This window comes from Trematomus bernacchii, unplaced genomic scaffold (assembly GCF_902827165.1).
Source record: "Trematomus bernacchii unplaced genomic scaffold, fTreBer1.1, whole genome shotgun sequence".
In the NCBI taxonomy this organism is placed as follows: domain Eukaryota; kingdom Metazoa; phylum Chordata; class Actinopteri; order Perciformes; family Nototheniidae; genus Trematomus; species Trematomus bernacchii.
The window spans coordinates 10,908,777-10,933,710 of NW_022988050.1; the positions used below are offsets into that span (position 1 = coordinate 10,908,777).

The following is a 24,934-nucleotide window of genomic DNA, read 5'->3' on the forward strand; positions in this document are numbered from 1 at the left end:
TCGACTCTTTGAAACATCACTGTTGCCGGAAATGCATCCACGAAGGAGCCGTGGAGGACCGTGGAGGACCCATCAGTGTATCCTCGGTTATAGCTCCTCCAGAGAGCCTCCTCGACGCTCGATGCTCGGTCCTCGATGTGCATTTCGAGAAATGAGATGTCCTTCAACATGGCGTGCTAAAATTCATTTCCGGGTCACTACCGGAGGACCGAGGAGTCGAGGAGTCGAGGAGGGACATTTGGGCCCAATCCCAAACCACGCCCTACACCCTACCCCTACACACTACCCCTCCGTTTGCGCGTTCGCGCGGAGGGTCTGCCACATTAAGGCCCCGCTCACACGAGGCCGTTTGCGTTTTATGCACAGTATTCGTATTCAAAAAAGTCTTCCGTTCACATGCATTTGTTTCATTTAACGTGTCTGTTCCGAAAACACACTGTAAAAGGGTCAAAGTTATAGGATGTATGGTTATGTTCTTACAAGAGCCAGTACTTAATGGATTAAGATGTATTGGTGAATTGGTTTGACAAGAGGAAAGAGGGTCAAAACAAAGGCCCTTACCTGGAGCAGAGATCACGAGTGCACCAAGACCCCATGCTGGAGTAGGGCTGGACATACTTAATGACCATCACGGATATCTACCAAACTTTGGTACATTATTTTGATGTGACACCAATTCAATTTACAACTTGCTTTCATTGTCACTAAGGATTGGGCTTGTCGATTAGATTTGCTCACTGAATTGGTCGAGGAGAGGTCAAGACGCAGACCAAAGTCCCTGTGCCTAATCCAGGTAAGGTTTCTCTTGTCTTCATGCCCACTCGTTGTTCTTGACATCTCAAAGCATGGACAAATTAACAAAAAACGGCCTGAATAGCTGGAGTTGAGTGAGTATTTTTTTTCTTTTGTTGGACAAACTGATGATATGGCTTGATAACTGATTTTCTTTTTTAAGATAGAGACATGATTTCACATTTCTAACAGTTCTTTTAGTTGTTTCAACTGAACCAGGTATCAGGCAATTCATAGTGATGCTGGCCATTATTTCATTAGCATGCATTTGGTGGTATATACGAATCTCTAATGGAGACTGTAGAACTATGATAATCCAAACATTTGATTGTCTTTACGTTTAGCCAGCATTTAGACAACATCCATCTGTGACCACAAGTACCAAATAGTATTGTAAATATTTATGAGCTGGTGTTTATGGACTTAGAGTGAAAGACTGATAAAAAATGTATAAACGTCATAAGCTAACCAGTGGAAAAATCGACAAACACCAGTAATGGCTCTGAAGTTATAATTTAAACATCTACATCTGTCTCTGTAATTCTTTCTGTTTCATATAATCTTTCTCATAGTGTCATGTTTTTTGTTTTTGAATGACATACATTACTTTGGATAAAACCCAAGCAAACATATTCACCAATGTTTAACTATCAAATAGAAACCATTAGCAAATACAAAAGGATTGTGGGTTAATTGAAAGTTAGTTACGACACAGAAACAGTTCCAGGCTGAACCGACTCTTTATCACTCTGAACAAACAGTGTTTTTTTATTTGTAATCATGCTAATTAACAACTAACCTAAGGCAATCAAAATACCTTTCCTCATTTTCTATATATTTTTCCCTTGGAAAAATGCACATGGGTATTCACATGACATTGAAGCAGGGGCGGACTGGCCATCGGGACGTTCGGGACGAATCCCGATGGGCCGGTACTGAAGTGGGCCGGTCGGACGATGTGGGCCGGTCGGATAAGTCACTAGCACCCCCCCCCCCCCCGTTGATAATTCACCGAGGTGGGCCGGCGGTACCGAAGTGGGCCGGTCGAGAGTCCCGGGCTGATTTGTAGTCCCAGTCCGCCCCTGCATTGAAGTATTAGATTGAAAAACATTTCAGTAGCACACTTCAAGTGTTTAAACTAGTGTTCTTGTATCCTGCCCCTCTTTTTGTGAATCTCTGTTTTAACTGACACAGATGCAAAGGATCATAGGGTTGGTCATTCAGTTTGTCCAGCCCCCTTCCAGTATGCAGATAAATGCTGGCTACTTTCTTGAACAGCACATTTCCTGTCCACACCTCTCAGAGACCGGTACTCATGATGCTTTCTGGCTTCCTCTTTCTGCTCCTCCTCAAAGGTACGTTTTTTTTTAGTCCTTACAATCTGTAAACAATCGTAATTTTATGTTATATTGTGATCATTCAACCCAGTCTCACGGCATTTCGTGTTATTAGTCACAACATTAATTTAATCTATTGATTCGTGTTCACCAACACGATTTTCACCTTTTTTTCGTGTCACACAGAACGATTTGAAATGCAATGTATTTCTATTGGTAGTATGTTTCGTGCCTGCAACACGTCTTTTTGTCCGGTCGGGTCTTGGAAGACCAGAAGCTGTGTGGTTCATAAAAACATGTTCTTACTCAATATCTTACCCTAAGCCTAACCCTATCCCTTTTATTTTAAATTGTATAATGTCTGAGTTTTTTTGCCGTCAGTGAGGAAAATAAATGGGGCTCAGAGCCTCAGAATACTGAAATCTGTATTTTTTGTCATCTTTTTTTCCTTCTAATTTGTTATTATTTGGTGCAGGCACGAAACATACTACCAATATAAATACATTGCTTCTAAAATCGTTCTGTGTCAGAATACTTAAATCTGTATTTTTTTAAATGTCTTTTTCCTTCTAATTTGTTATTATTTACATTGCTTTTAAAATCGTTCTGTGTGACACGAAAAAAATGGCGAAATCGTGTTGGTGAACACTAATCAATAGATTAATTTCGTGACTATAACACGAAATGCCGTGAGACTGTGTTGGATCATTATGGAAGACACATTTTGTGCCACTGTTGAAAAGATCTTGGCTAAAATGGGAGATGATTATAATGTTGTCTTAACATCACTGTTATAAAAATGGTGGATTTGTAATATAAAATGCAAAAACACACTCAGTATAATGCAATACGTGATGGAACCACACATTTGTAAGACTCAGCTTTTAGTGCTGTAAGTTGTTAGTGTATCAACAAGCTTTGGTGATAGCAGATGGATCTCATATGGAGCGTCTATTAACACGCGTAATGGCTTTAGTGTGACCACAATCATTTCAAATTACTGCAAATAATTGTGAACTGTATTGACAATTATGATGGGGCAAATGTTAAAGCGTCTGTGTAGCTGCACTTGTGCCCAGCTAGCTTTGAGCTATAGGCTAACATTCTCCAAAAGACAATGCTAAGAAACTGATGCTAAGCAGGTAAGGGCGCCAATACGCTCTAAACATACAAAGTACATCTGATGCTAATGGAAATGTCATTAGTTAAATTCGAACACAGCTACTCTGAAGCTCAAGGAAAAACTAAGAGCATCCTGTTTCCTGATTCATTACATTTCAATAGTGAACTCTGAAATGTGTCTTGATGTTTTAGCTTTAGATGGGAAGTCCAATGGAAGCTGCAGGCATCGGGATGTTTTACGTCACCTGAATTTAACTGATAATGAAGATGCCATGACCCAGCCTGGTATTAATTCACCCTTAAAGATAGAGCTGGATGTACTACTCTATGCTATTCTAGATGTGGTAAGTGATTGCTTAGAAATGATAAAATTACAATTATCTTTTTCAGATGTATTCTTGATGTAACAGGATATCACAAAAAATGGGACTGGCCTTTAGCAAATCATCCATGCCGTCTGTGTTTTATACATTTTGTTATGTGTTTTATATTAACAAAGAATAAGTATTCAGCTGACGTTTCTAAGTATTGTGATTCTCAGGGCTTTGCTCGATACTAACTGTGGTCTACTCCTGCAAACGGGGTCATCCCTATATATATATATATACCCTACTTTTATAATATGAAATATTTACATATTTATGTTAGCTTTTTGCTTCCGGCGATTTATGATTCGAAAATTATAAAAGTAAGGTAGACATGTGGAGATTATCCGGCTGAACAAAACGGGTTAGGGTTAGGTTAGGGTTAGGCCCCCCCCTGGGAACATAGGGCCTAATCTTGAAGAAAAATTAGAAATGTGGGACCATTGGGCTGTGGGACCATCGGGCTGTGGGAACATAGACACGCTCCCCTGCAAAAAAGGAAGCTCGTTCCCAAAGGCCTATCTTTTCACACCAGTAAATTGGGGTGGAGAATAGCTAGGAAAGCCTCACCAGCATTTGACAAAGGCTGAGGAATTTCAATAAATATTTATCAATACTAAGAACTGCTAGATTGTGCTGCTGTATTGAACTATGCATGCAAGGAGAAAAAAAAATACCATGTGGTCCAGCTGGAGTTTCATCTGCCTCCTGATCCCTGCCTCTGTCCCTCTTTCTGACACTTTATTTTCCTCTTTCTGTTCGTCCTGATCAATTCTCAGATATGTCTTTTTTGTTTGTTGAGTCACTCCAGCTACTCTGGCCTGCAAGAGTCTACTTGTGAAAAGCACTGGTACAAATGCTTGTATAACTTCACATGAAGTCTGAAAGTATTTATCAAACGCACACAGGCAGCTGTGTTTAGACCCAGTTTGACGGTAAAGGATGTATCGTTTACGTGGATCTAATAGTACCGCATAGTTTAGCAAATAAAAGTGATCGATCTCCCAGCTACCGCTGTCTGCGTAGTATTTTGTAACGTAACGCCCCAAACAGCGACCGTCTGTTAAGCGCTATCGATTCAAACAGGAGCGTTTTATTAATATTTTGTTTCAAGCTCTCGTCTTTAGTAAAAACAAAACTAGTCGAAGGGGAAATGCTCCCAGGGGAAGCTAATTCACCTTCGGATGCGGGGACAGCTCGGTCTCTCTGCAGCTGTGTGAACGCCGCTCCGCAGTTTAATGCAGGGCAGTAGCTGCGTTTAACGGGCCTAAGAGATTATATTTTAAATGATTCACTTTTAATGAATGTACTGCTTGTTTTGTTGCTTAGGTGTAGGTTTGTTTCTACAAGTAGTTTTAGGAACACAAAAGTTAGGCAGAATTCTAACGGGATCGAAAGATAATTTATTTCTCCGATGGAGGTCCACCGGAAAGGGAGGGGCTTCGGCTCTCTATAATCAATCAAGGGGGCGAAGCTATTTGGACACAGGCCCTAACACTGAGTTTGTGCGAGGTTTGTCTGGCTGGAAAGATTGTAATGCATTTATATTTTTCTCATAGGACGAAAAGAGACAGCAGTTTGTTTCTTACCTTTGGGTTGATATGGTGAGTTCTCTCTGATGAAGAAGATCTTTAAAAATGGAATTGCTTCACACCTGTCACTGTTCAAAAACCCAAATGAATTTAGTTTGAAATGCAATTCCTCCCTTGTTCTCCTCTTTAGTCCTGGCAAAATGATGACCTTATTTGGAACCCTGATGATTTCTGTGGTATTGAGAGGATTTATCTTCCTACTAAATTATTATGGCAGCCAGATCTAACAATTGAAGAGATGTAAGTTGTAATGTGTGCATACTCTCACCCTCTCAAAGCCACACTGACAACAATAACAGTGATAGAACATATTGTTTGTTAAATACCCTTTGATTGTTACATTTCCCAGATTGTTTTATTTTGTATTTTATTCTGTAGCTTCCCAGTAGTGTTCCTTGAATATACATATCACATTTTTGATGCTATATTCCTAAGCTTCTAAAAAGCAACTTTGTTCTCATACAGGACAGAGAAGGATAAAACCCTCCCGAGTTGTCAACTCATGGTTGTGAATAACGGTACGATCACGCTTAGGAATGATATGGTGCTGGTCAGTGCCTGTAGGTTGCATATTTTTCAATTTCCCTTCGACGTTCAGAGCTGCACCCTGTCATTCAAGTCTGTCACACACTTGGGTGAGCCTGTAACCTCTTCATTTGTTTTCATTTAGTTTGAATCCAACAGTTTAATGTCACCTGAAAACAAATACTCTACATTCCCTTGATGTTAAGGTGCAAAGAAACCTCACATTTTATATTTATCTCCCACCTCAGATGAAGATTTGCAGTTTGTTCCGGAGAAAGATTCCATGTGGAACGATGACTGGTCTCGCAGGATGATGCAGGCCCAGAACGAGTGGCTGTTTATCGACATGAAACCCAACAGTAAAACTGTTGACAATTTTGGTTTCAACCAAAGCATGTTGGTTTACACTGTAAGTATTTCTGGAGAATGAAACACAGAGCTGTTCAATGCTCTGTTTATCAAGTAAGTAAAAGTACTTTAGTACTGTAGTTTTTCCAATTAGTGAGTCTCGACATATGTCGTTCTTTTTTTTTTTTAAACATACACTACTATGTCAGTTTTGTCTTATACTTTGGACATACTCTACTATATGGTTTTTTTCATACTTGCAACCGACTATACCATGTTGTTTTTATTTACTGTATTTTCGACATACTAAACAATGTTTTCTTTCCCATAACTTTCAACATACTATACTACGTTGTTTTTTTCATATATTTTCTACATACTATACTGAAAACACCTTTTTTACATTCATACAGCTAAGTGCATAATCTATCTTCTGTCACTCAAACCAGAGTTTAGGAGCACTGCTGGGTTTTATTTAGCAAAGTCTAAGGTTGGGTTAGTTTTTAACACCTGACCCTTGAATGTTTTTTCACAGATCAGGATGAAGAGGCGTTCTGCCCTCTACATCGCAAACCTCTTAGTGCCCATCCTGTTCTTCTTCTGTCTGGACTTGGCCTCCTTCCTGATCTCACACAAAGGGGGCGAGAAGCTCAGCTTCAAGGTCACTGTGCTGCTCGCTGTCACTGTGATGCAGCTTATTCTCAACGAGATTCTACCTGCCTCTTCAAACAGGATCCCACTTATAGGTAAAGCAGCCCAGGGTTTGTTTCTGTGCCTGACTTGGTGGTTATTGGTCAACAATAATGATGTTGCCATTCCTTCTTCAGTGGTCTTCTGCATTGGAATCTTTGGTTTAATGATGCTCAGCCTCATGGAGACGATTTTGGTCATGCATCTGGTCGAAAAAGACAATGAGGCAGATAAAGACCAAATCCTGAGTAACGACTTTGGGGACAAACTGGAAAAAGACAGCTTCCAAAACAGTTCTAGAGGTGAGATTCCCCTCAACAAGTTTAGACGTTAATCTATATTTAAATCATCTCAATACATACTTTTAAATGCACTAACCATGTTTTCTTCTAACTCTTTTCAGTCGCTGGCTACTGGACCAGAGTGTCGAAAACCATCAGCAAAGTTTTCTTTATTTTCTATTTAATAGCTGCCACTGTGTTTTTCCTATGTCTGTATTTTCTTTGGAGAAGAGTAGAAAAATGGTGAAAATAATTCTAAATAACACCTAATACTGACAGCAAGTAGTGCTGCAGGTCCATTTGTGCAGAGGCAAAGATGAGATTACAAAGTGTTTGCCCTCACAATGTTGGTGCCAGTAAGTTGTGTCCTACCCTCTCCAAACTTGTCTATAATCAATCACCTAAACAATAGTTTTCCTGATTAAGGTATATTTGGCCGTTCAGGTAGTATTTAATCCTTCAGTGGTGTTACAACTACACACAAATACATTTGCATGTTGTAATCTAAACAATGGTTCGCATCAAACACACATTGTATAATATTAGTCAAGTACAAGAAAATGTCACTAAGTAGTACATGCATGCCTTTGCTAAAAACAAAGTCCACAAATACAACTATTTATAAATATTAAGCTTGCAGGTGCAACATTGAAAGTTGTCCAACAGAAATATATCTTTACTGTGTACTTTAATATATTGGGCATAATCCATTCAACATTTTTAAATATGTAATAATTACATTACATGTCACTTGTTAGATGCTTTTAGTGTCTTACATACTCAATACTGTGGACAATCCCCACAGGAGCAATTTGGGGTGAAGTGTCTTGCGCAGGGACAGAACGACATGCTGACTGCAGTGGGGTTTGAACCTGTGACCCCCTGATCCGAACACCAACGCACAACCCACTGCACCACACGCCTAACCATAATAATGACAGATTTAAAATATTTAAAACAAAATAAGCATTAAATTTAGTTCCAGCAAATCCATATAATACATGTTCTCACTACTTTGTTCTGCAGGAGTCTTATCAAAGCTCGATTCATAATACTGCCTCCCCTTTAGCCAATGCTCTAACATGAACGGAAATTAATTTCTTAAAATCTTTTCAATGGAGGCTGAGAAAGAGGAGTGATCAACTCATTGTTACGAGTACGGGCCACAAGTTAGACTAGTCAAGACCTACAATTCTCAAGTCCTGTCCTTGGAGTGTCAACTCCTAAACCCGTCATATTGTGCTCTACACCGGTTTTGACCGCATGCTTTGCACATTGCAGTAAAGTTTTTTTGCACAAAAAATAAATTACCTTTGACATGTAAAACTTGAAAACTTGTCAGGTGCCACTTTAATAATTGTTTACTCATCTGTTATATTCTGAATATCTCAAACATTTTTTATAAATAATTGTTTTCAGTCTTTCTGTGGTTTTTCACATAATGTGCATTACTCTGTCTGCTTTCTGTACTCATGATCTCCTGATATCTACTTTCTGCTGATTCTAAAGAGATGTAACAGACTCGCTGTAATGCAAAAAAATAAACATTATAAAATAAAACCTATTCCTCTTTGTTTTTTTTAATGTGTGTCTGTGTATGGGCAATGAGATAGAACCAAAACAAAAAACTGAAACAATAAGCTGAAAGACACTAAAGTGCTCCTCAGCGCGAAGGGGAGCTGTACACAGGGCCGGCCCTAGACTTTTGGGGGCCCTAAGCGAGCTTTGGCTTGGGGGCCCCCCTCACTCTAGCGCGTTCTCACTTCACAACACGGAACCAACTTTTGTCTTATGATGTTAGCATAAGCACACATATTGTATAAATAAGCATGTAAACACCGTGGACCTAACATCCTCTAGGGGGGTCCTCACGTCCTCTAGGGGGGCCCGGGGGGCATGCTCCCCCGGGAAGATTTGTTTTTAAATATTGAAGTTAAAAGCATCAATCTGGTGCACTTTGAGAGCAAAATTAAGAGATCTATGGATACATCTCTCAACACCCATATGAAACAGAACTGTAAACAGATTTTTCTTTATGGATATTTTACAAATCACTCCCCTTTTAAAATGTATTCTTGTTTGTATAGTATTTCATAACTGTTTTTCATTTATTCTCTCTGGCTGTCCATCTCCTAATGTTCACATAGAAACTAGCTGTCAATAGGAATATCATTCAGAAGAATTATAATTTCATGCAAAAATCTGTCACAAAAAGAGATTGCACATTTAAATTCAGGTGTTGTTATGACAACGTCAGTGGTCAAACAGCCACATTTACTGCTGCAAATACATTCAAACGTGCTGTCGACACGTAAAGCAGTGGCAAATATGCCACCATTTCAGCTGACTTTTTCTCAGAAATACTGTCACATAACATCCATATATTTCAGTGCTAGGTTGATGCTTAGCTAAGCTAACTATGAAACACTTTAACTGACAGGACTCAGGATCAACTGTGTACTGTAAGGTAGCTTCTAGCTTCATGTCGAACAGTAAGTCAACATTTTCCAGAGAGCTTTCTTTGAAATCACCAGGTAACGCGAAAAAACATAACTTTTAGATTGTATGACAAAGTGTTTATTTAATATATCTGGCTAGCTATAGCTACTTGCTAACAGTTTAGTTTACCCCCGCGATTCAAAGTAACGTCAACGTAGCTGTAGTTTATGCTTTGCTTACATGTTCGCATAACTTGGAAGTTTACTGACATTTACATACCTTGTTTACCTGGCTCAAGTGGTGGCTCTGGGGTTGTTGTGTGAGCCACCACTTGAGAATTGTTGTATTTTTTAAAAACAAATGTTCTTATGTCCATCTTCAAAAACTCTGAGTCCGACTAACAGTTTATTTTAAACATTGTCACAGCTCACAGGATAGGTACCTGTCAGCCAATAAGACAGATGTGTATTTCCATTCAACTCTCTGGTTGGTCTGGTGCCTTGCCTCTGTTGCACTGAACACGGGAAATTACAATCCTGCCGTCCTCTCATGATGAGGTTCAGGTAAAGCACGGTTAATGTATTATATGATTGACTCAATAATAGAATACATGAGGTTGAGAGTAGGCAATCTAGGCATATTAACAAAATTAATTAAACATACTTATCACGGCAATGGTTAGCAGTGGCTGCGGGGCCCTAAGCGGCCGCTTATGTCGCTTAATGGGTCGGGCCGGCTCTGGCTGTACCCGGAACATTTAAAAAAAAAAAAGTGGATTCATCACTATGAGCAATTACTTAACTATTTAAAAGTCTTATTTAATTGTTGTTTATATTTCACATCATTAATCAAAATCTGAAAAGTAACTAAAGGTATTAAATAAAGGTGGTGGAGATACGATTTACCTCTGAATTGTAGTGGAGTAGAAGTACAAAGTATAGCAACAAATGTAAAGTAAAGTACAAGTATCTCAAAATTGTAGTTAAGTACGATACTTGAGTAAATGTACTTAGTAACTTTACACCACTGCCGGTATTCCTAGACTCTGGTACTTTTTAATCAAGTACATTATCTGAGTACTTCCCCCACCTCTGTACAGAGTCTGTTCCCTAACGTCGCTGCTGTGTGTCCTCCAGTACTGCGGGGGGCGCTGATCGCTTCATCGTCCCTTCGCTGTCGTTCAGTCAGTGACGTGGATCTTCATAGAGGCAGTCAGAAATCACTTACTACTGTCTTACTTACGTCTCAGAGCTTTTCCACTAACTTTCTCCACCTTTAGAAGTTGGGACCACTCATTTCACTTCCTTCGTGTGTCACAGTTTTGTCACCGCTTTTGTAACAGGTGAGCAAATCGTGCGAGACGTCAATGTTAGCTCTCTGCTAGTCAGAATGAACAGCAGTCTGTTTAAATGTGTTCAAAATGCCCTCTTATCAGTGTTTATTTTTCACATTTACTATACAGCCTCCAGAATGAGTAAAAACAGCAAAGTGTTGAACCTGAAGGATAAAATCAATGGGAATGAGGTGGACCTGAGCCTGTGTAACCTCACCGAGGTGCCAGTCAGAGAGCTGGTGAGTTACATTTCGTGTCTCAGTAATTGTGTGAAAATGTTATAAAAATGTCTTGTATACATGTGCTGTATCTTGGAACATAATGCTGCCATGCTGTGGTTGGTTGCATGATTTTTGTTTCAATTCGTAATTAAATCTGAATTTACTCGAAACATTTTATTGGTCTGTTATTTATCCCCAACAGGCTTTATTCACCAAAGCAACTGTAGTGGACTTGTCTTGCAACAACATTACCTCCCTTCCTGTAAGTACGAACATTAATTATTCACCTAAATACACCTCTCCTTAAATCACCGTTGTATACATATAAAATTAAAACTGACGTCACTGTATTTTTGTTTTAGCAAATATGATTATAGATGAATATAATGAACAATTACACTTTTTCTAACCTTAAACATAACCTGCAGATTGCTCAGCGTTGTCAATAACAATAACAAAGTATGAATATTAAGATTTTAGTTCTTATTACTTTGGCTGCTTTTCCTTCCTGTAGCCAGAGTTCTGCAACCTCACCCACCTGGTGAAGGTGGATCTGAGTAAAAATCAGCTGACCTGTCTGCCAGATGACCTGGGGAACCTGACCAGCCTTCAGCATCTGGACCTGTACAACAACAAGCTGACTGTCCTGCCTGTCAGCTTCTCTCAGCTCAGGGTGGGTGCCACACACTAGCACTGTTCTTGTATCCTAAGTGATAAGGTCACGCCTGAAAGAAGGTCTCAGACTTAAAGCTTGCTTATTTAAAATGTTCTTGTGTAGTTTGAGTGTGCAAATGCTCTTTTTTATTAAGTTTGCTAGTCTTAAACTCCTGGATTTCAGCTATATCTGATACCTAGTGAGCAGTGTTTTTCCCTTGTGTGAATATATCAAAAATTATGATGATGGACATTCAAAAACATGAATAGAAGCTTCAAACGACTTAAAATACATATTCATTAGTCATCATTTTATTACGGAGCCCCTAAGTGGACATGGACAAAAGAAAAACGTTCCCATGCTCACAAATTACCAGTGCACACAGGAGGAGGTGGAGCACCCGAGGGAGACCATTATGTTTATGTGTTGAAATGACAGTACAGGAATTAATTAGGTTATATTTCAAACTCAGACTTCATTTAAAGAACATTTCGGCCAGCACAATAAACTACAAGATCACAAGATATTTTGTTTTTTCTATGTGTTTAGGGCCTCTGTATGTTATTACCTTGTTGGTTGTAAGAAATTGATGTCCATGTAGACTCAAATGTAGTTCAACTTCACATTCTTAAGTCCACAATATTTTAGGTAGTGTCTCTTGTTTTTGATTTGATCTCTGACAGTATTGCGTTGTGTGTGTGTGTGTGGTTGTGTTTGGTCCATTTTTGTTCATTAGAGTTTGAAGTGGTGCGATCTGAAGGATAACCCACTGGAGGCTGAATTGGCCAAGGCAGCAGGAGACTGTCTGGACGAGAAGCAGTGCAAACAGTGTGCCTCCAAGGTGAGAGACGGAGAGATTAACGCTTTGGAAAAGTTGAATTAGGCAGTCTCTCTCTAGTATCTTAAACCAAAGACATTTTCTTCCAGGTCCTGCAGCACATGAGAGAACTTCAGGATGAGGTCGATCGTGCACGAGAGAAACGCCTTTTGAGGGAAAAAGGTGGGTATCAGGACATCTCTTTATTTCAGCCTCAAAATGTTTTCAACAGATCACTTACATTTTCATCAACTGGCATTAAACGTTCACTCAGATTTGTAGTAAAGAAAAACAGCTAAAACTCTTGTATCATTTATGACATGCCGTTTTGATCAAAGTGTTCGACACAGTCTCATTCACATCAATAAACGTGGGAATATTGCAGAACAAATAAAAGTCCTACATTCAAAATCCTACTTGTGCATAGCAAATCCTACTAAAATCATCAAAAGTAAAATCAGTTGTTCCACCCCAAAGATTGTTAATAGTTGCCTCCATTCTTTATCACACTTCCTTCAATCAGGGCTGGAGAGGAAGAGGGAGGTGAAGCAGAAGGATCGGGAGGCCAAAGAAAAGGAGGCTCGTAAACGGGAGAAGGCGGAGGAGAAAGAGAAGAGGAGGAAAGAGTACAACGCTCAGAAGGCGGCCATGGCTGCACAAGAACAACAGAAGAAGAAGAACGAGGAGAAGAAGAAAAAGAACGGACTAGCAGCAGGTGAGATCATGCTTTTGTTCTTTTATTGTGTTCTTTTTGTCCTTTTATTTTGCTAGTTTAAGGTTCTGCCACCAAACCTGAGTGAGAGCCACACAAGCACACAATTAAGTAAATATATATAGACAATCGCTGGTCGTAAAGTGGTAAAGTAAGCAAAATAACTCCTCATCTCAAGTCTGTGGATTGATGATACTAAAGACAGTTAAAAACGTTTAAATAGAATCAGCATTGAAGCACTCGAGCATGATTCACGTCCCCACACTGTAGGCAAAGATGGATTTTGTGATAAGCATAGATATCATTTTGGGAAATGTTGCATTGATAATATTGGTGTTTAATAGCTGACTCTCAAATATCAATTGTGTTGTTTTGTGTAACGGTTGATGATAATGCAAAAGCCAGGTTTAAATCTTTCAAAGTAGTTTTTTTAAAGGATTTGTTCTTACTCACTGCCTCATCTCAACAGATAAAAAAGCTGCTGAGAAAACAGCGCCCAAACCCAGACGTTCTCTGATTGGCCTGGTGTTCAAGCTCCTCCTCCTGCTGCTGATGGGATTGGCTGGAGTCGCAGCCGCCTGCCGCCTGACCGACCTGAAGAAGGAAGCCATGTGCGTGCCGGTCAACGTCGCTGTGGACGACGGCCTATCCTGGGCCAAAGAGCAGGAGGGCGTGGTCCGGCAGCTGGTGCAGAATCTGTCCTCTGCAGCAAAGGAGTTTCTTGAATCAACACAAGCATCTAAGAACTAAACTCTCCTCTGCCACCATCAACTCACAGAGCTGCAGGGTTTCCTCTCCCATCTGTGAATCCTGGGATTTTTTGTACATGCTCAATATCATTAAGATGGGCAACCCTGCATCCCCTCACCCTGTTTGGTGTGTTGGGAGGTTCAGATAGACAAAAGGGGGATGGACACGTGATGAAATTGTCTTAAATTCCTATGGAATTGTTGTCATTCTTGTACCGTCTTTGTACTACAGCCTGTTTTTATTAAAAAAACGTACAGCGAATGACAGGCAATCCGGTCTGTGCTGCACTGGAGTGCCGGGTCACATGATAGCTGCCAGTCAGAGTAGTGCATGAGCTGGTGTTACACGTGGCCGTCTGAGCATGTGCAGTGGAAGCTTTCTGTGGCCTCCTCCGTTTTTAAAGGCTAAAATCAGTTCAACCCGATCACACAGCTTTCACAATGGGCCTCATGCACAAACAAAAACATAAACATCCTGTTTTTATTTTGTATCCATGATTAGTTTTTATTTAGTTAGTACCCAATGATTTCCGAAATTCGACAATTAGAGAGCAATCTAAAACAAGATAAGAAAAAATTGATTATTATGTTTTTTAAAGTAATTATAATATCATTGATTCAACCCAGACTTCAGAAACCCTTTGGATTATGATCTTTGCATTTAGTTTATAATACTGTCAACTTTCTTCAAGTAAAATGTTCATTTAACAGTACCTTGTACCGCCTTTCTTTGGTAGGATCTCTAACTGTTGGGCATGTGCCAGAGTATTTGCACACGTCACAACAACTGCCCTTATAGTGGGCGTTACCTATGCTAAGAATATGAAATTGGCTGCACGCCTAAATCATGATCGAGTGGGATTCATTATTTAGCGCACCTAAGTAAAATCAGATTTGGATGGTTAGGAATGTGTTTTTCCTCTGGAGTTTTTTTACTCTTAACAGAAATGAGAGTGTTGATGCATGAGACCAAATGTGACTGATTCATGAGCCTTTAATCATGACAGTATTACAGCATATGAGTGAATATCAGCTAATTTACAGCAGTACAACAATTCAATATATGTTTGAGGTCATTTAGACAGTGTTGTCAGCAATTTACAATTATTTTCAATATTTAATCTGCAGATTATTTGCTTGATTTATTATTTGGTCATCAGATTTCTTTAATGTTTTAAGTTTTCGATATAAAAATAAAAGCAACATTTTTGCATGTAAAATGCCGTTAGGGATGAATCGATCAACATAGGTTGCAGTTATTTTTCTGTCCAACAACCCATTGATAAGTCAATAAATACAGCTATAGTTGTCATTGTATATGTTTGTCCAGCAGTTTGTAATCTTTTAAAAATAAAGGGGAATCTGGCAGATTATTTACCGTTCTTTGAGGCTAACTGGTGACTTTGAAATGCAACTTATTTTCTGGAGTCTTCTTGTAAAAAGGCTGCCTCTGCTGCTGTGCTTCTTGTACAGCGTTGTCCGTGCTCCCCAATGTTGTCCGCGATAATAAATGGCTATGCACTGCAAAAAATATTTGGGTCTGTTTTTATTAATAGAAAATAAATTGAGTTGAGTTAGACTAGTTAGGACTTGTATTCAAAATGTGATTAATTGACAATGACTAAAGGGTGTAATAATGTTTTTCTTAAACGGAACCTACTGGATTAGGTTTTTTGTTTTGTTTGGTTGCTTGTACAAAGAAAGGCACAATGCAGTATGACTTAATTGTAGTATGTCGAAAACTAGAAAAAAAAAGGCATAAGTATGTTGAAAATATAGAAAAAGTAATAGTATAAACTATGTCAAAACAGCAGAAAAAAAAGGAATATGGCGAAATAAAATCATAGTATAGTAATTAGAAGAATATGAGAAAAAATGTCATAGTATGTATAAAGATATCAGAAAATCAACATAGCATGTCGAGGATATCAGAAACAAATTGAAAAACATCGTAGTATAGCACAGGTATGTTGATAAAAAAAAAGGCATCATTTCAAATGTTGAAAAAAAGTTCACAGTGTAATATGTAAACAATTCCAGAAGAAACATAATAGTATAGTATGTCGAATGCAAAAGGAACTTTTTCCTATCTAGATGGTGTAGCATAACCAACAAGGGACCAATAACAACAACATGTACACTGTAAACTGTACAACATGTTTCTGCTCTATGGGCTACTGGATGAATATGCTTAATGCAAGGCAGGTTTTCTTTTTCTACATCACTTTGTTCTGTTTTCATACATAGTTCACTTACAGTAAGTTAAAACCATTTTTTGAATGTATTTTGTCTTTTACTTCTTGGCATTGCATTTGATTAATGATTTAATCCCAAAGTAATGTAATCAGGTTACATTACTTTCATATTGTGATACTAAGATTAGGGTACCACTTTACAATAACACTACCCTTATAAAGGGTTTACGAATAGTTTGTAATTCATTTATTAATTAGGTTGTGAACACTTTATAAAACATTAATAAGCTTTTATAAGACATGAGATAAACAGGGCAACTGTGACAGGTTGCTTGCCAAATAGTGAGCCCACATGTATCTGTACTGCTAAGCCTTATATTGGCTACCTAGCTTACTTCGTCTTCTTCATCAGCCAGCATCCTTGGTATCTGTTGCTCACTTAGTTGATTCTCACTAAGTAGCCAATATAAGGCTTAGTCATCTTGCCAAATAGTGAGCCTGTGTTGATGTATGGAAACTATGTTAGAACTGGTTTATAAATCAATCAATCAATCATTCAATGTTTATTTATATAGCCCAATATCACAAATGTTACATTTGTCTCAGTGGACTTCACAGTTTGTACAGAATATCAGTATGACAATACGACACCCTCTGTCCTTAGACCCTCACATCGTACAAGGAAAAACTTCCAGAGAAAACCCACAGTTTAAAGGGGAACATGGGAGAAACCTCAGGGAGAGCAACAGAGGAGGGATCCCTCTCCCAGGACGGACAGACGTGCAATAGATGCCGTGTGTAAATTGAAAAGATAATACATTTACAACATAGGTAGTCCAAATGTTTGGAAATGCGTGTGTCTATAATAAGAAGATGAATCCACGAGGATATCCATCCAGGACTCATGATCCAGGACCACAGCAACAGGCACAGCCACGACTCAAGATCTAGGGCTCGCGATCCAGGACTCAGGACCACAGCAACAGGATCAGCCACGACTCAGGATCCCGGCGTAGATAGACACCAAAAAGAAATTTGGGGAAGCTGGGTTATTCGGAACATGAGAGTACACAGGTACAGACAGAGAGAAGGAAGAAGTAAGGTGTCCCCCGACAAACTAAGCCTATAGCAGCAAAACTAGGGGCTGAATCTAATCAGCCCTAACTATAAGCTTTATCAAAAAGGAAGGTCTTAAGCGCACTCTTAAAAACGGATAGGGTGTCTGCCGCCCGAACACAAACTGGAAGCTGATTCCACAAATGTGGAGCTTGATAAGAAAAGGCTCTGGCTCCCATTGTACTTTTAGAGACTCTAGGAACAACCAACAACCCTGCATTCTTGGAACGCAATGCCCTAGTAGGACAGTAGGGTATAATGAGTTCTTTAAGGTAAGATGGCGCCTGCCCATTAAGGGCTTTGTAGGCGAGAAGAAGAATTTTAAATTCTATCCTGTGTTCTATAGGGAGCCAGTGTAAGGTAGCCAGAACAGGAGTAATGTGGTCCCTTTTCCGAACTCTGGTTAGTACACGTGCTGCAGCATTTTGAATCAGCTGAAGCGACTTAACTGACTTCTTGGTACACCCTGATAATAAAGAGTTACAATAATCCAGCCTTGAAGTAACAAATGCATGGACTAGTTTCTCTGCATCGTTTTGAGGCAAGATATGCCTGATTTTTGCTATGTTACGTAGATGGAAGTAGGCGGTCCTTGAAATTGATTTTATGTGGGCGTTAAAGGATAAATCCTGATCAAATATAACACCAAGATTCCTTACAGTCTCACTGGAGGCCAAATGAATGCCATCCATAGTTAGTATATCTTTAGATAATTTGTTTCGTAGATTCTTTGGGCCAAGTACAATAACTTCAGTTTTGGCCGTGTTTAACATCAAAAAGTTTAAAGTCATCCATGTTTGGAATTTTATTTAGATGATTAGTTTCATCAGGCTTGATTGATAAATATAGGTGAGTATCATCCGCATAACAATGAAAATGTACAGAATGATTCCTTATAATATTGCCTAACGGAAGCATATATAATGTGAACAAAATAGGTCCAAGCTCTGAGCCCTGTGGCACTCCATGGCTAACTTTGCATGGAAGATTCATCGTTGACACATACAAACTGAGAGCGTTCAGATAGATAGGACCTAAATCAGCCTAAAGCAGTTCCCTGTATGCCAACTAAGTGCTCTAGTCTTTGCAATAAGATATCATGGTCGATAGTATCAAATGCAGCACTGAGATCGAGCAAGACAAGAATAGAGACAAGTCCTTTGTCTGAGGCTATTAGAAGGTCATTTGTGACTTTAACAAGAGCTGTCTCTGTGCTATGATGTGTTCTAAAGCCAGACTGAAAATCTTCAAATAAATCATTGTTTTTTAAGTAATCACACAACTGTTTTGCGACCGCTTTCTCAATATTTTTTGAGAGGAACGGAAGATTAGAAATAGGTCTATAGTTGGCTAAAACCTCTGGATCGAGGTTGTGCTTTTTAAGAAGCGGTTTTATCACTGCTACTTTGAATGATTGTGGAACATAGCCTGATAATAAAGACATATTCATAATATTTATTATATGTTTATAATATTTATAAATGGTTCTTAATGAATAATAAAGTGTTTACAACCTAATTCCTAACCTAATTATAAACTCTTTATGAATCCTTTATAAGGGTAGTTCTAAAGTGGTACCAAGATTAGTTTACTGATTATTGTAACGTACATCCCAAATAGCCCTCCCAAACCTTCAAGAATGTCTAAAACGTTAAAACTAGTGACTGAAACAGGAGGAAAAACACACTGAGGTTTGAAAGTCAGACTTCTATTATTCCAATACACACTCTGGGTCATTAGTGTGATATAAAAGCTGTTCAATAAAGTTCCTGCTGTTGGAAATTGATCTTACCCACCAGCCTTTCGGTTTTAAAGCGAGAAAATTATGAGAAAGATAGACTAATGTTTCAATTAGGAGAAAGAAGAGACAGATATGTTTGTAGTAATGTACAGATGGGTTTTTACTGCAATTAAGCCTTTACTGGTAGTGCACCGGAAAATGCCACTCTTTACCACATCATTTAATATGCACTTTAAATGTTTACTCCTAACCCTGCTTATATGTAATATCCAAGTCCACTGATATTAGGATCCTTAATGCTTTTGGATTTAATTGGACACCAACCCTAATAAAATGATTAACTTCCGCTAGAAACAAACATATTAAAAACCACCGATCATTGATATATTATTTCTCTCTCCCACAAATGTTTCAGGGAAAAGGATGACTAATCTAGATTCAAAACACAAACTTGCTGATTATGGCTAGGAAACAATTCACCTTAAAGCTCACTTGGTAACACGTGATATTATTTTTATTTTATTTAGTCTACGTAGGTGGAATACATTTGGAAAAAGGGGCAACACGAAACAGAAACACACAACACTACAAGTAAAAGTTTTACAGATGTTTTACTCAAGTCTTTGCAGTTAAATGTCATCTCATATGCATGAAAAAATCAGTAATAGAGTAGTAAAAACAGGAGGAGAGTTCAATGTCTTCAGATAAGAGAGAATAAAACAGAAAATGAAATAAGGTGAAGATATAATAAGAAATAATGGGAGAGCGAAAACAGTGAGAAGTACGTTTTCAGAGATCCTGAACAATGTTTTAAAATACGTGAAATGTAACTTATGTTGGATTAAAAAATGGATCTGCAATACACAAAATATTGCCAAAAGTACACTGTTTTTTTTTCTAGCAGCAGATTAAAAGCCTTTGTTTTGGAATGACATGTTGTTGTGTCAACATACCATTGTGTTACTAGTAACTAGCTGTCAGATAAATATGATGAAAACAGTACAATGTTCCCCTCTGAAATGAAGTGGTGGGAAATATATTAGTAATACATCCCAACATAAAATACTAACATAAACAACCAGTACCTCCTCACTATCAAATGTGCTTCTCGTCTCTACAGATGTGTGTAAATATCCAAGCACGCACCAAATTTCAGAATGATAATCTTTGAAGCTGGAAGTGTTGTGTGGGACGTGACGGCAGCTCAGCTCTTCACTTGGAAACCAGCTCCTGTCTGTTCCTGCAGGTCTGTCCGTAGTCTCTCTCCTTCATGTGGGCCGTGTCGTGCAGCAGCTTCGCCCGGACCAAGTCGTCCACCCTTATCTCCAGGGTCATCTCCTTGAACACCTTAGACACCGACACCTGCGGCAGACAGGAAGACGATGGGTGGATTCACTTACTAAATTATTCTGGAGCAATCACACACAATGACTTTAAGGTTTCATTACCTCCTGGAAGTGGAGTTTCTTGAACATGGCGATGCTGACTTGGTTGTCCAGACCAATTTTCACTTCAAACTGTTTGACACCGAGTTTAGTGACTCCTGGTGGAAGACAAGATGACAACTGTTAATCACAATCTGTAAGCAGTTTACTCCAAAATGCTGGATTAAGTCTCAAGGGAGTCAGGAAGGAATTATAGACAGAAATATTTTCTTTCCAGCTAAAACTATGTCAAAGCCATTGTGTGTTGGATTTTTAAGAGAATATTGCATTTTATTAATCGTTCAGATCAACACAAAAAAATCTGACGATTCATTTGAAGGTTAATGTGAAGCTTTCATAAACCTCATACAAGATGTTGTTTTGTCCTAATCAGTCAGTTGCAAGTGATTTAACTGTATCTCATTTTCAGTGAAGACAGGAGCTGTGATGATGGTCGTAGCAGATTACACTACCTGAGAATCAAAGAAACATGACAATCTAACACTTTGAAAGGCATATTTTATTCTCAAAAATCACCCCAAAACTCCACAAGGTTATGAAAATGCAAGAAGTTCGATACATACAAAGCATGTTGGGCACCTATTTCTTCCACAATGTATTGGTAACAATTGTGGGAATTGGAAATATATTGTATATCAATTCTCTTTTTTTCCAATATTTGTACATTATTGAGAGTTAGTTACCGTTACCATGGGGGAAAGGGTGCACCGAAGTTGCACCCAATAAGGAATCCTCTAATTGTACACAGTGGCTTTAACCTGTCACTGTCTCTGAGCTTTAAGTAACAGCACATGTTAATTTATTTTCCCGCCCGTACCATCCTCCTGAAAGACTGTAGAAGATGCTCACCGTAGCTCATCATCATGCGCGTCACCTCTTTCCCGATGCCCTTGCCTCTGTGACTTGGCTCTGTTGTAACCAAAGAACTTCATAAGTATCATATAATTCAGAATACAACAACTTTAGTGTTGACATAAATGAGGGAAATGGTTAGAATGAAAAAAAAACATGATTGTAGGTGTTTGGAAAGCCTTTGCTTTTAGATAAGACGCTGGGCTTCACCTGCTACCATGACCTCCAGCTCAGCCAGGGACGGGTCTGTGGGGTCCGTCAGAAAGATGTTGACATCTCCCACCATGCACTGCTCCTCCCCTGCGTTGCCGTCTGCCCAACGCTGCTTGTCCAAGATGATGAACGTGCACTCTGAAAAGATTTAAGTGAAAAAAATTCAATTCAAACCGGTTTTCTTTTAACCAAAAGGTGGAAATAGTACATGTGCATCAACTCCAGATCTAATTTTAAGATATTTGATTTAAGTTAACTCATAAATACGGCTCTTTGCAGCATTTTTAACGGATGAAAGTGTTTTCCGAGTGCACCCTGCAGGAAGACGACCCCTTACTGTCATCATCTTCCCTCCAGCTCTGCTGCATCTCGTACTCCTGCTCCAGGTTGAGCGGCTCTGAGGCGGTCAGCTGCTGCAGCTCAGGAGACTTCATCCACTCATGGTACCTGAAACAGACAGACATAACATGCAGAATAAGGCTTTACTTGAATTACTTGATATTCTGCTGAGTCTCTTTGTCCATCTGTAAATATTATAATTTATTAATTTACATTTTATAATTATGGTCTAAAACGTAACATGTCATATAAAGAGTAACAGTATTTCCAAAGTGTAATACATAGTAGTAGTATAAATATTAAATCGCATAGGGAAATACTTAAGTAAATTACATTCACATACACTAAATAATTTCATTTCAGATTCTTAAAAGGAAATGTACCATCTGCAATTGATATAACACAAAAGAAAAAACGGCCAAATGTAAAGGTAATAATAGAAACACTAAGGAGACATGAGCTGAGAAAAATGCAAACACAAAGGCGCAGAAATGAGAATAAAAGATACAGACTGAATGTAATAATAAAGATAACAGAGACAGCATCTGTTAGTAATACCTGGGCACGTGCTCTGCGTTGTAAGGAACCAACACGACTTGTTTTCCCTCCAGTAACGTGTTTTCATTTATCTTCATGTTGTTATAACAGGATATGAACCACCGATATGACTGATAAAATAACGTTTAGCTCAGCATCAGCGCATCAGGCCCATGATTTCAGCGACTCATTTACTTCCGGTTCAAACCCAAAACTGCGGCTGCGCACGCCACACATCATTCATTGGAGGAGGTCGCCACCTGCTGGACGACATCCGGAAGTACCTAGTTCACTTTTTCTTTAGCTTTCATTCATTTAGCTCAGGGCTGTCCAATAACTTGACAATGTGCTGTAAAATACTGACATCTAGTGCCAAGTTTGCGGTATGTGTATAAACTCCAGTTCCAAGACTTTTAGCAGTAGTTTCAATTAACTGGCAACCAAATTGTGTTTTTCCAACTTCATAAGTTAAATACAGTATGCAGTGTTGAAAACTGAACACACACATTTAAAAGTAAAGAAAGACAAAGAATTTGAATTTTATATTTGAATTGTATTTCAAAATTGTACAAAAATATCTAAAAAGTTGCAGAAGGAAAAACTCCACAAAACCCTTTAACAGGAAAAAAGTGGAGAAACCTCAGCCAACCGAGACGTCTCCAGAACGCATCGAGGTCCAGCAAAGATAGGAATAAGATCTGGAAAATAGTGAGAGAAAGGTCAAATATAGGATAGATAGAAAACAGAGACATGAACCAACAAACGTGACATTTCACTTTACTTTTGCAAAACAAAAAAACACTTTGACATGTTGACCACCTGAGACACATCCGCCAACCATTTCTGTTTTCTTAGTAACAGAGAATAAGTAGTTGAAACAGGGGAAAACAAACCTTATTCTCCAATACTTATCATACTGTGTTAACGTCCGTGTGAGAGGAAATGGTCATTGTGAGTCTTCTGGGTCTTCTTCCACATTACATTATTACATGTAATTTACCTGACGCTTTTATGCAAAGCGACTTACAAACACTTAGATACCGTAGACATGCCTACGGGAGCGATTTGCGGTAAAGTGTCTTGCTCAAGGACACATCGGCATGTGACCCAAAGTCACATCCGCATAGGACTTTCTGTTTTCTTAATGCCTTACCTGGTAGAGAATAGGTAAAGAAACAGAAGAAAACAAACCCTATTCTCCAAAACTTACTATGTGCAAACGTTGGCACATTATAAATTCCCTGTCTCACATTTTGTGAGTAGAGATGGTCACGTCTCAAGAATGCAACATCCGCCAATGATTTCTGTTTTCTTAATGAACTATCTGCCAGAGAATAGGTAGAGAAACAGAAGAAAACTCAAATATATATATTACATTACAAACACTTCAATACCGTAGACATGCCTACGGGAGCAATTTGTGCTAAAGTGTCTTGCTCAAGGACACATCGGCATGTGACCCAAAGTCACATCCGCATAGGACTTTCCCGTTTTCTTAATGTCTTACCTGGTAGAGAATAGGTAAAGAAACAGAAGAAAACAAACCCTATTCTCCAAAACTTACTATGTGCAAACGTTGGCACATTATAAATTCCCTGTCTCCCATTTTGTGAGTAGAGATGGTCACGTCTCAAGAATGCAACATCCGCCAATGATTTCTGTTTTCTGAATGAACTATCTGCCAGAGAATAGGTAGAGAAACAGAAGAAAACTCAAATATATATATTACATTACAAACACTTCAATACCGTAGACATGCCTACGGGAGCAATTTGTGCTAAAGTGTCTTGCTCAAGGACACATCGGCATGTGACCCAAAGTCACATCCGCATAGGACTTTCCCGTTTTCTTAATGTCTTACCTGGTAGAGAATAGGTAAAGAAACAGAAGAAAACAAACCCTATTCTCCAAAACTTACTATGTGCAAACGTTGGCACATTATAAATTCCCTGTCTCACATTTTGTGAGTAGAGATGGTCACGTCTCAAGAATGCAACATCCGCCAATGATTTCTGTTTTCTGAATGAACTATCTGCCAGCGAATAGGTAGAGAAACAGAAGAAAACTCAAATATATATATTACATTACAAACACTTCAATACCGTAGACATGCCTACGGGAGCAATTTGTGCTAAAGTGTCTTGCTCAAGGACACATCGGCATGTGACCCAAAGTCACATCCGCATAGGACTTTCCCGTTTTCTTAATGTCTTACCTGGTAGAGAATAGGTAAAGAAACAGAAGAAAACAAACCCTATTCTCCAAAACTTACTATGTGCAAACGTTGGCACATTATAAATTCCCTGTCTCCCATTTTGTGAGTAGAGATGGTCACGTCTCAAGAATGCAACATCCGCCAATGATTTCTGTTTTCTGAATGAACTATCTGCCAGAGAATAGGTAGAGAAACAGAAGAAAACTCAAATATATATATTACATTACAAACACTTCAATACCGTAGACATGCCTACGGGAGCAATTTGTGCTAAAGTGTCTTGCTCAAGGACACATCGGCATG

General features: G+C 38.8%; 3 protein-coding genes across 3 annotated transcripts; 2 read left to right on the forward strand and 1 right to left on the reverse strand.

Annotated features, from left to right (window-relative positions):
* Positions 1-2,091: 2,091 nt before the first annotated feature.
* Positions 2,092-7,750, forward strand: LOC117473987 (5-hydroxytryptamine receptor 3E-like). The gene is made up of 9 exons (XM_034119967.1): positions 2,092-2,147; positions 3,444-3,595; positions 5,176-5,220; positions 5,339-5,448; positions 5,674-5,843; positions 5,982-6,142; positions 6,617-6,827; positions 6,909-7,073; positions 7,175-7,750. The coding sequence occupies exons 1-9, from the start codon at positions 2,108-2,110 to the stop codon at positions 7,297-7,299; spliced, it is 1,179 nt and encodes a 392-aa protein (XP_033975858.1). The 5' UTR covers positions 2,092-2,107; the 3' UTR covers positions 7,300-7,750.
* A 2,893-nt stretch (positions 7,751-10,643) lies between these two features.
* Positions 10,644-15,511, forward strand: lrrc59 (leucine rich repeat containing 59). Its single transcript, XM_034119879.1, has 8 exons — positions 10,644-10,833; positions 10,954-11,063; positions 11,248-11,307; positions 11,560-11,718; positions 12,437-12,541; positions 12,628-12,700; positions 13,041-13,232; positions 13,699-15,511. Exons 2-8 carry the CDS (start codon positions 10,962-10,964, stop codon positions 13,977-13,979), a joined length of 972 nt encoding a protein of 323 aa, XP_033975770.1. The 5' UTR covers positions 10,644-10,833; positions 10,954-10,961; the 3' UTR covers positions 13,980-15,511.
* Positions 15,512-19,622: 4,111 nt separating this feature from the next.
* On the reverse strand, positions 19,623-22,626 carry nat9 (N-acetyltransferase 9 (GCN5-related, putative)). Its single transcript, XM_034120130.1, has 6 exons — positions 22,438-22,626; positions 21,878-21,987; positions 21,538-21,678; positions 21,325-21,384; positions 20,479-20,573; positions 19,623-20,392 (listed from the first exon to the last, which is right to left on the reverse strand). Exons 1-6 carry the CDS (start codon positions 22,512-22,514, stop codon positions 20,243-20,245), a joined length of 633 nt encoding a protein of 210 aa, XP_033976021.1. The 5' UTR covers positions 22,515-22,626; the 3' UTR covers positions 19,623-20,242.
* Positions 22,627-24,934: the final 2,308 nt, after the last annotated feature.

Coding starts and splice junctions, on each gene's coding strand:
- nat9 (XM_034120130.1), bottom strand. CDS start 22,514: ATGAAGATAAATGAAAACACGTTACTGGAGGGAAAACAAGTCGTGTTG. Junction 21,988..22,437: donor AACGCAGAGCACGTGCCCAG/GTATTACTAACA, acceptor TGTCTGTTTCAG/GTACCATGAGTGGATGAAGT. Junction 20,574..21,324: donor GCGCATGATGATGAGCTACG/GTGAGCATCTTC, acceptor GTCTTCCACCAG/GAGTCACTAAACTCGGTGTC.
- LOC117473987 (XM_034119967.1), top strand. CDS start 2,108: ATGATGCTTTCTGGCTTCCTCTTTCTGCTCCTCCTCAAAG. Junction 3,596..5,175: donor TCTATGCTATTCTAGATGTG/GTAAGTGATTGC, acceptor TTTTTCTCATAG/GACGAAAAGAGACAGCAGTT. Junction 5,844..5,981: donor CAAGTCTGTCACACACTTGG/GTGAGCCTGTAA, acceptor CTCCCACCTCAG/ATGAAGATTTGCAGTTTGTT.
- lrrc59 (XM_034119879.1), top strand. CDS start 10,962: ATGAGTAAAAACAGCAAAGTGTTGAACCTGAAGGATAAAATCAATGGG. Junction 11,719..12,436: donor TCAGCTTCTCTCAGCTCAGG/GTGGGTGCCACA, acceptor TTTGTTCATTAG/AGTTTGAAGTGGTGCGATCT. Junction 12,542..12,627: donor GCAAACAGTGTGCCTCCAAG/GTGAGAGACGGA, acceptor ATTTTCTTCCAG/GTCCTGCAGCACATGAGAGA.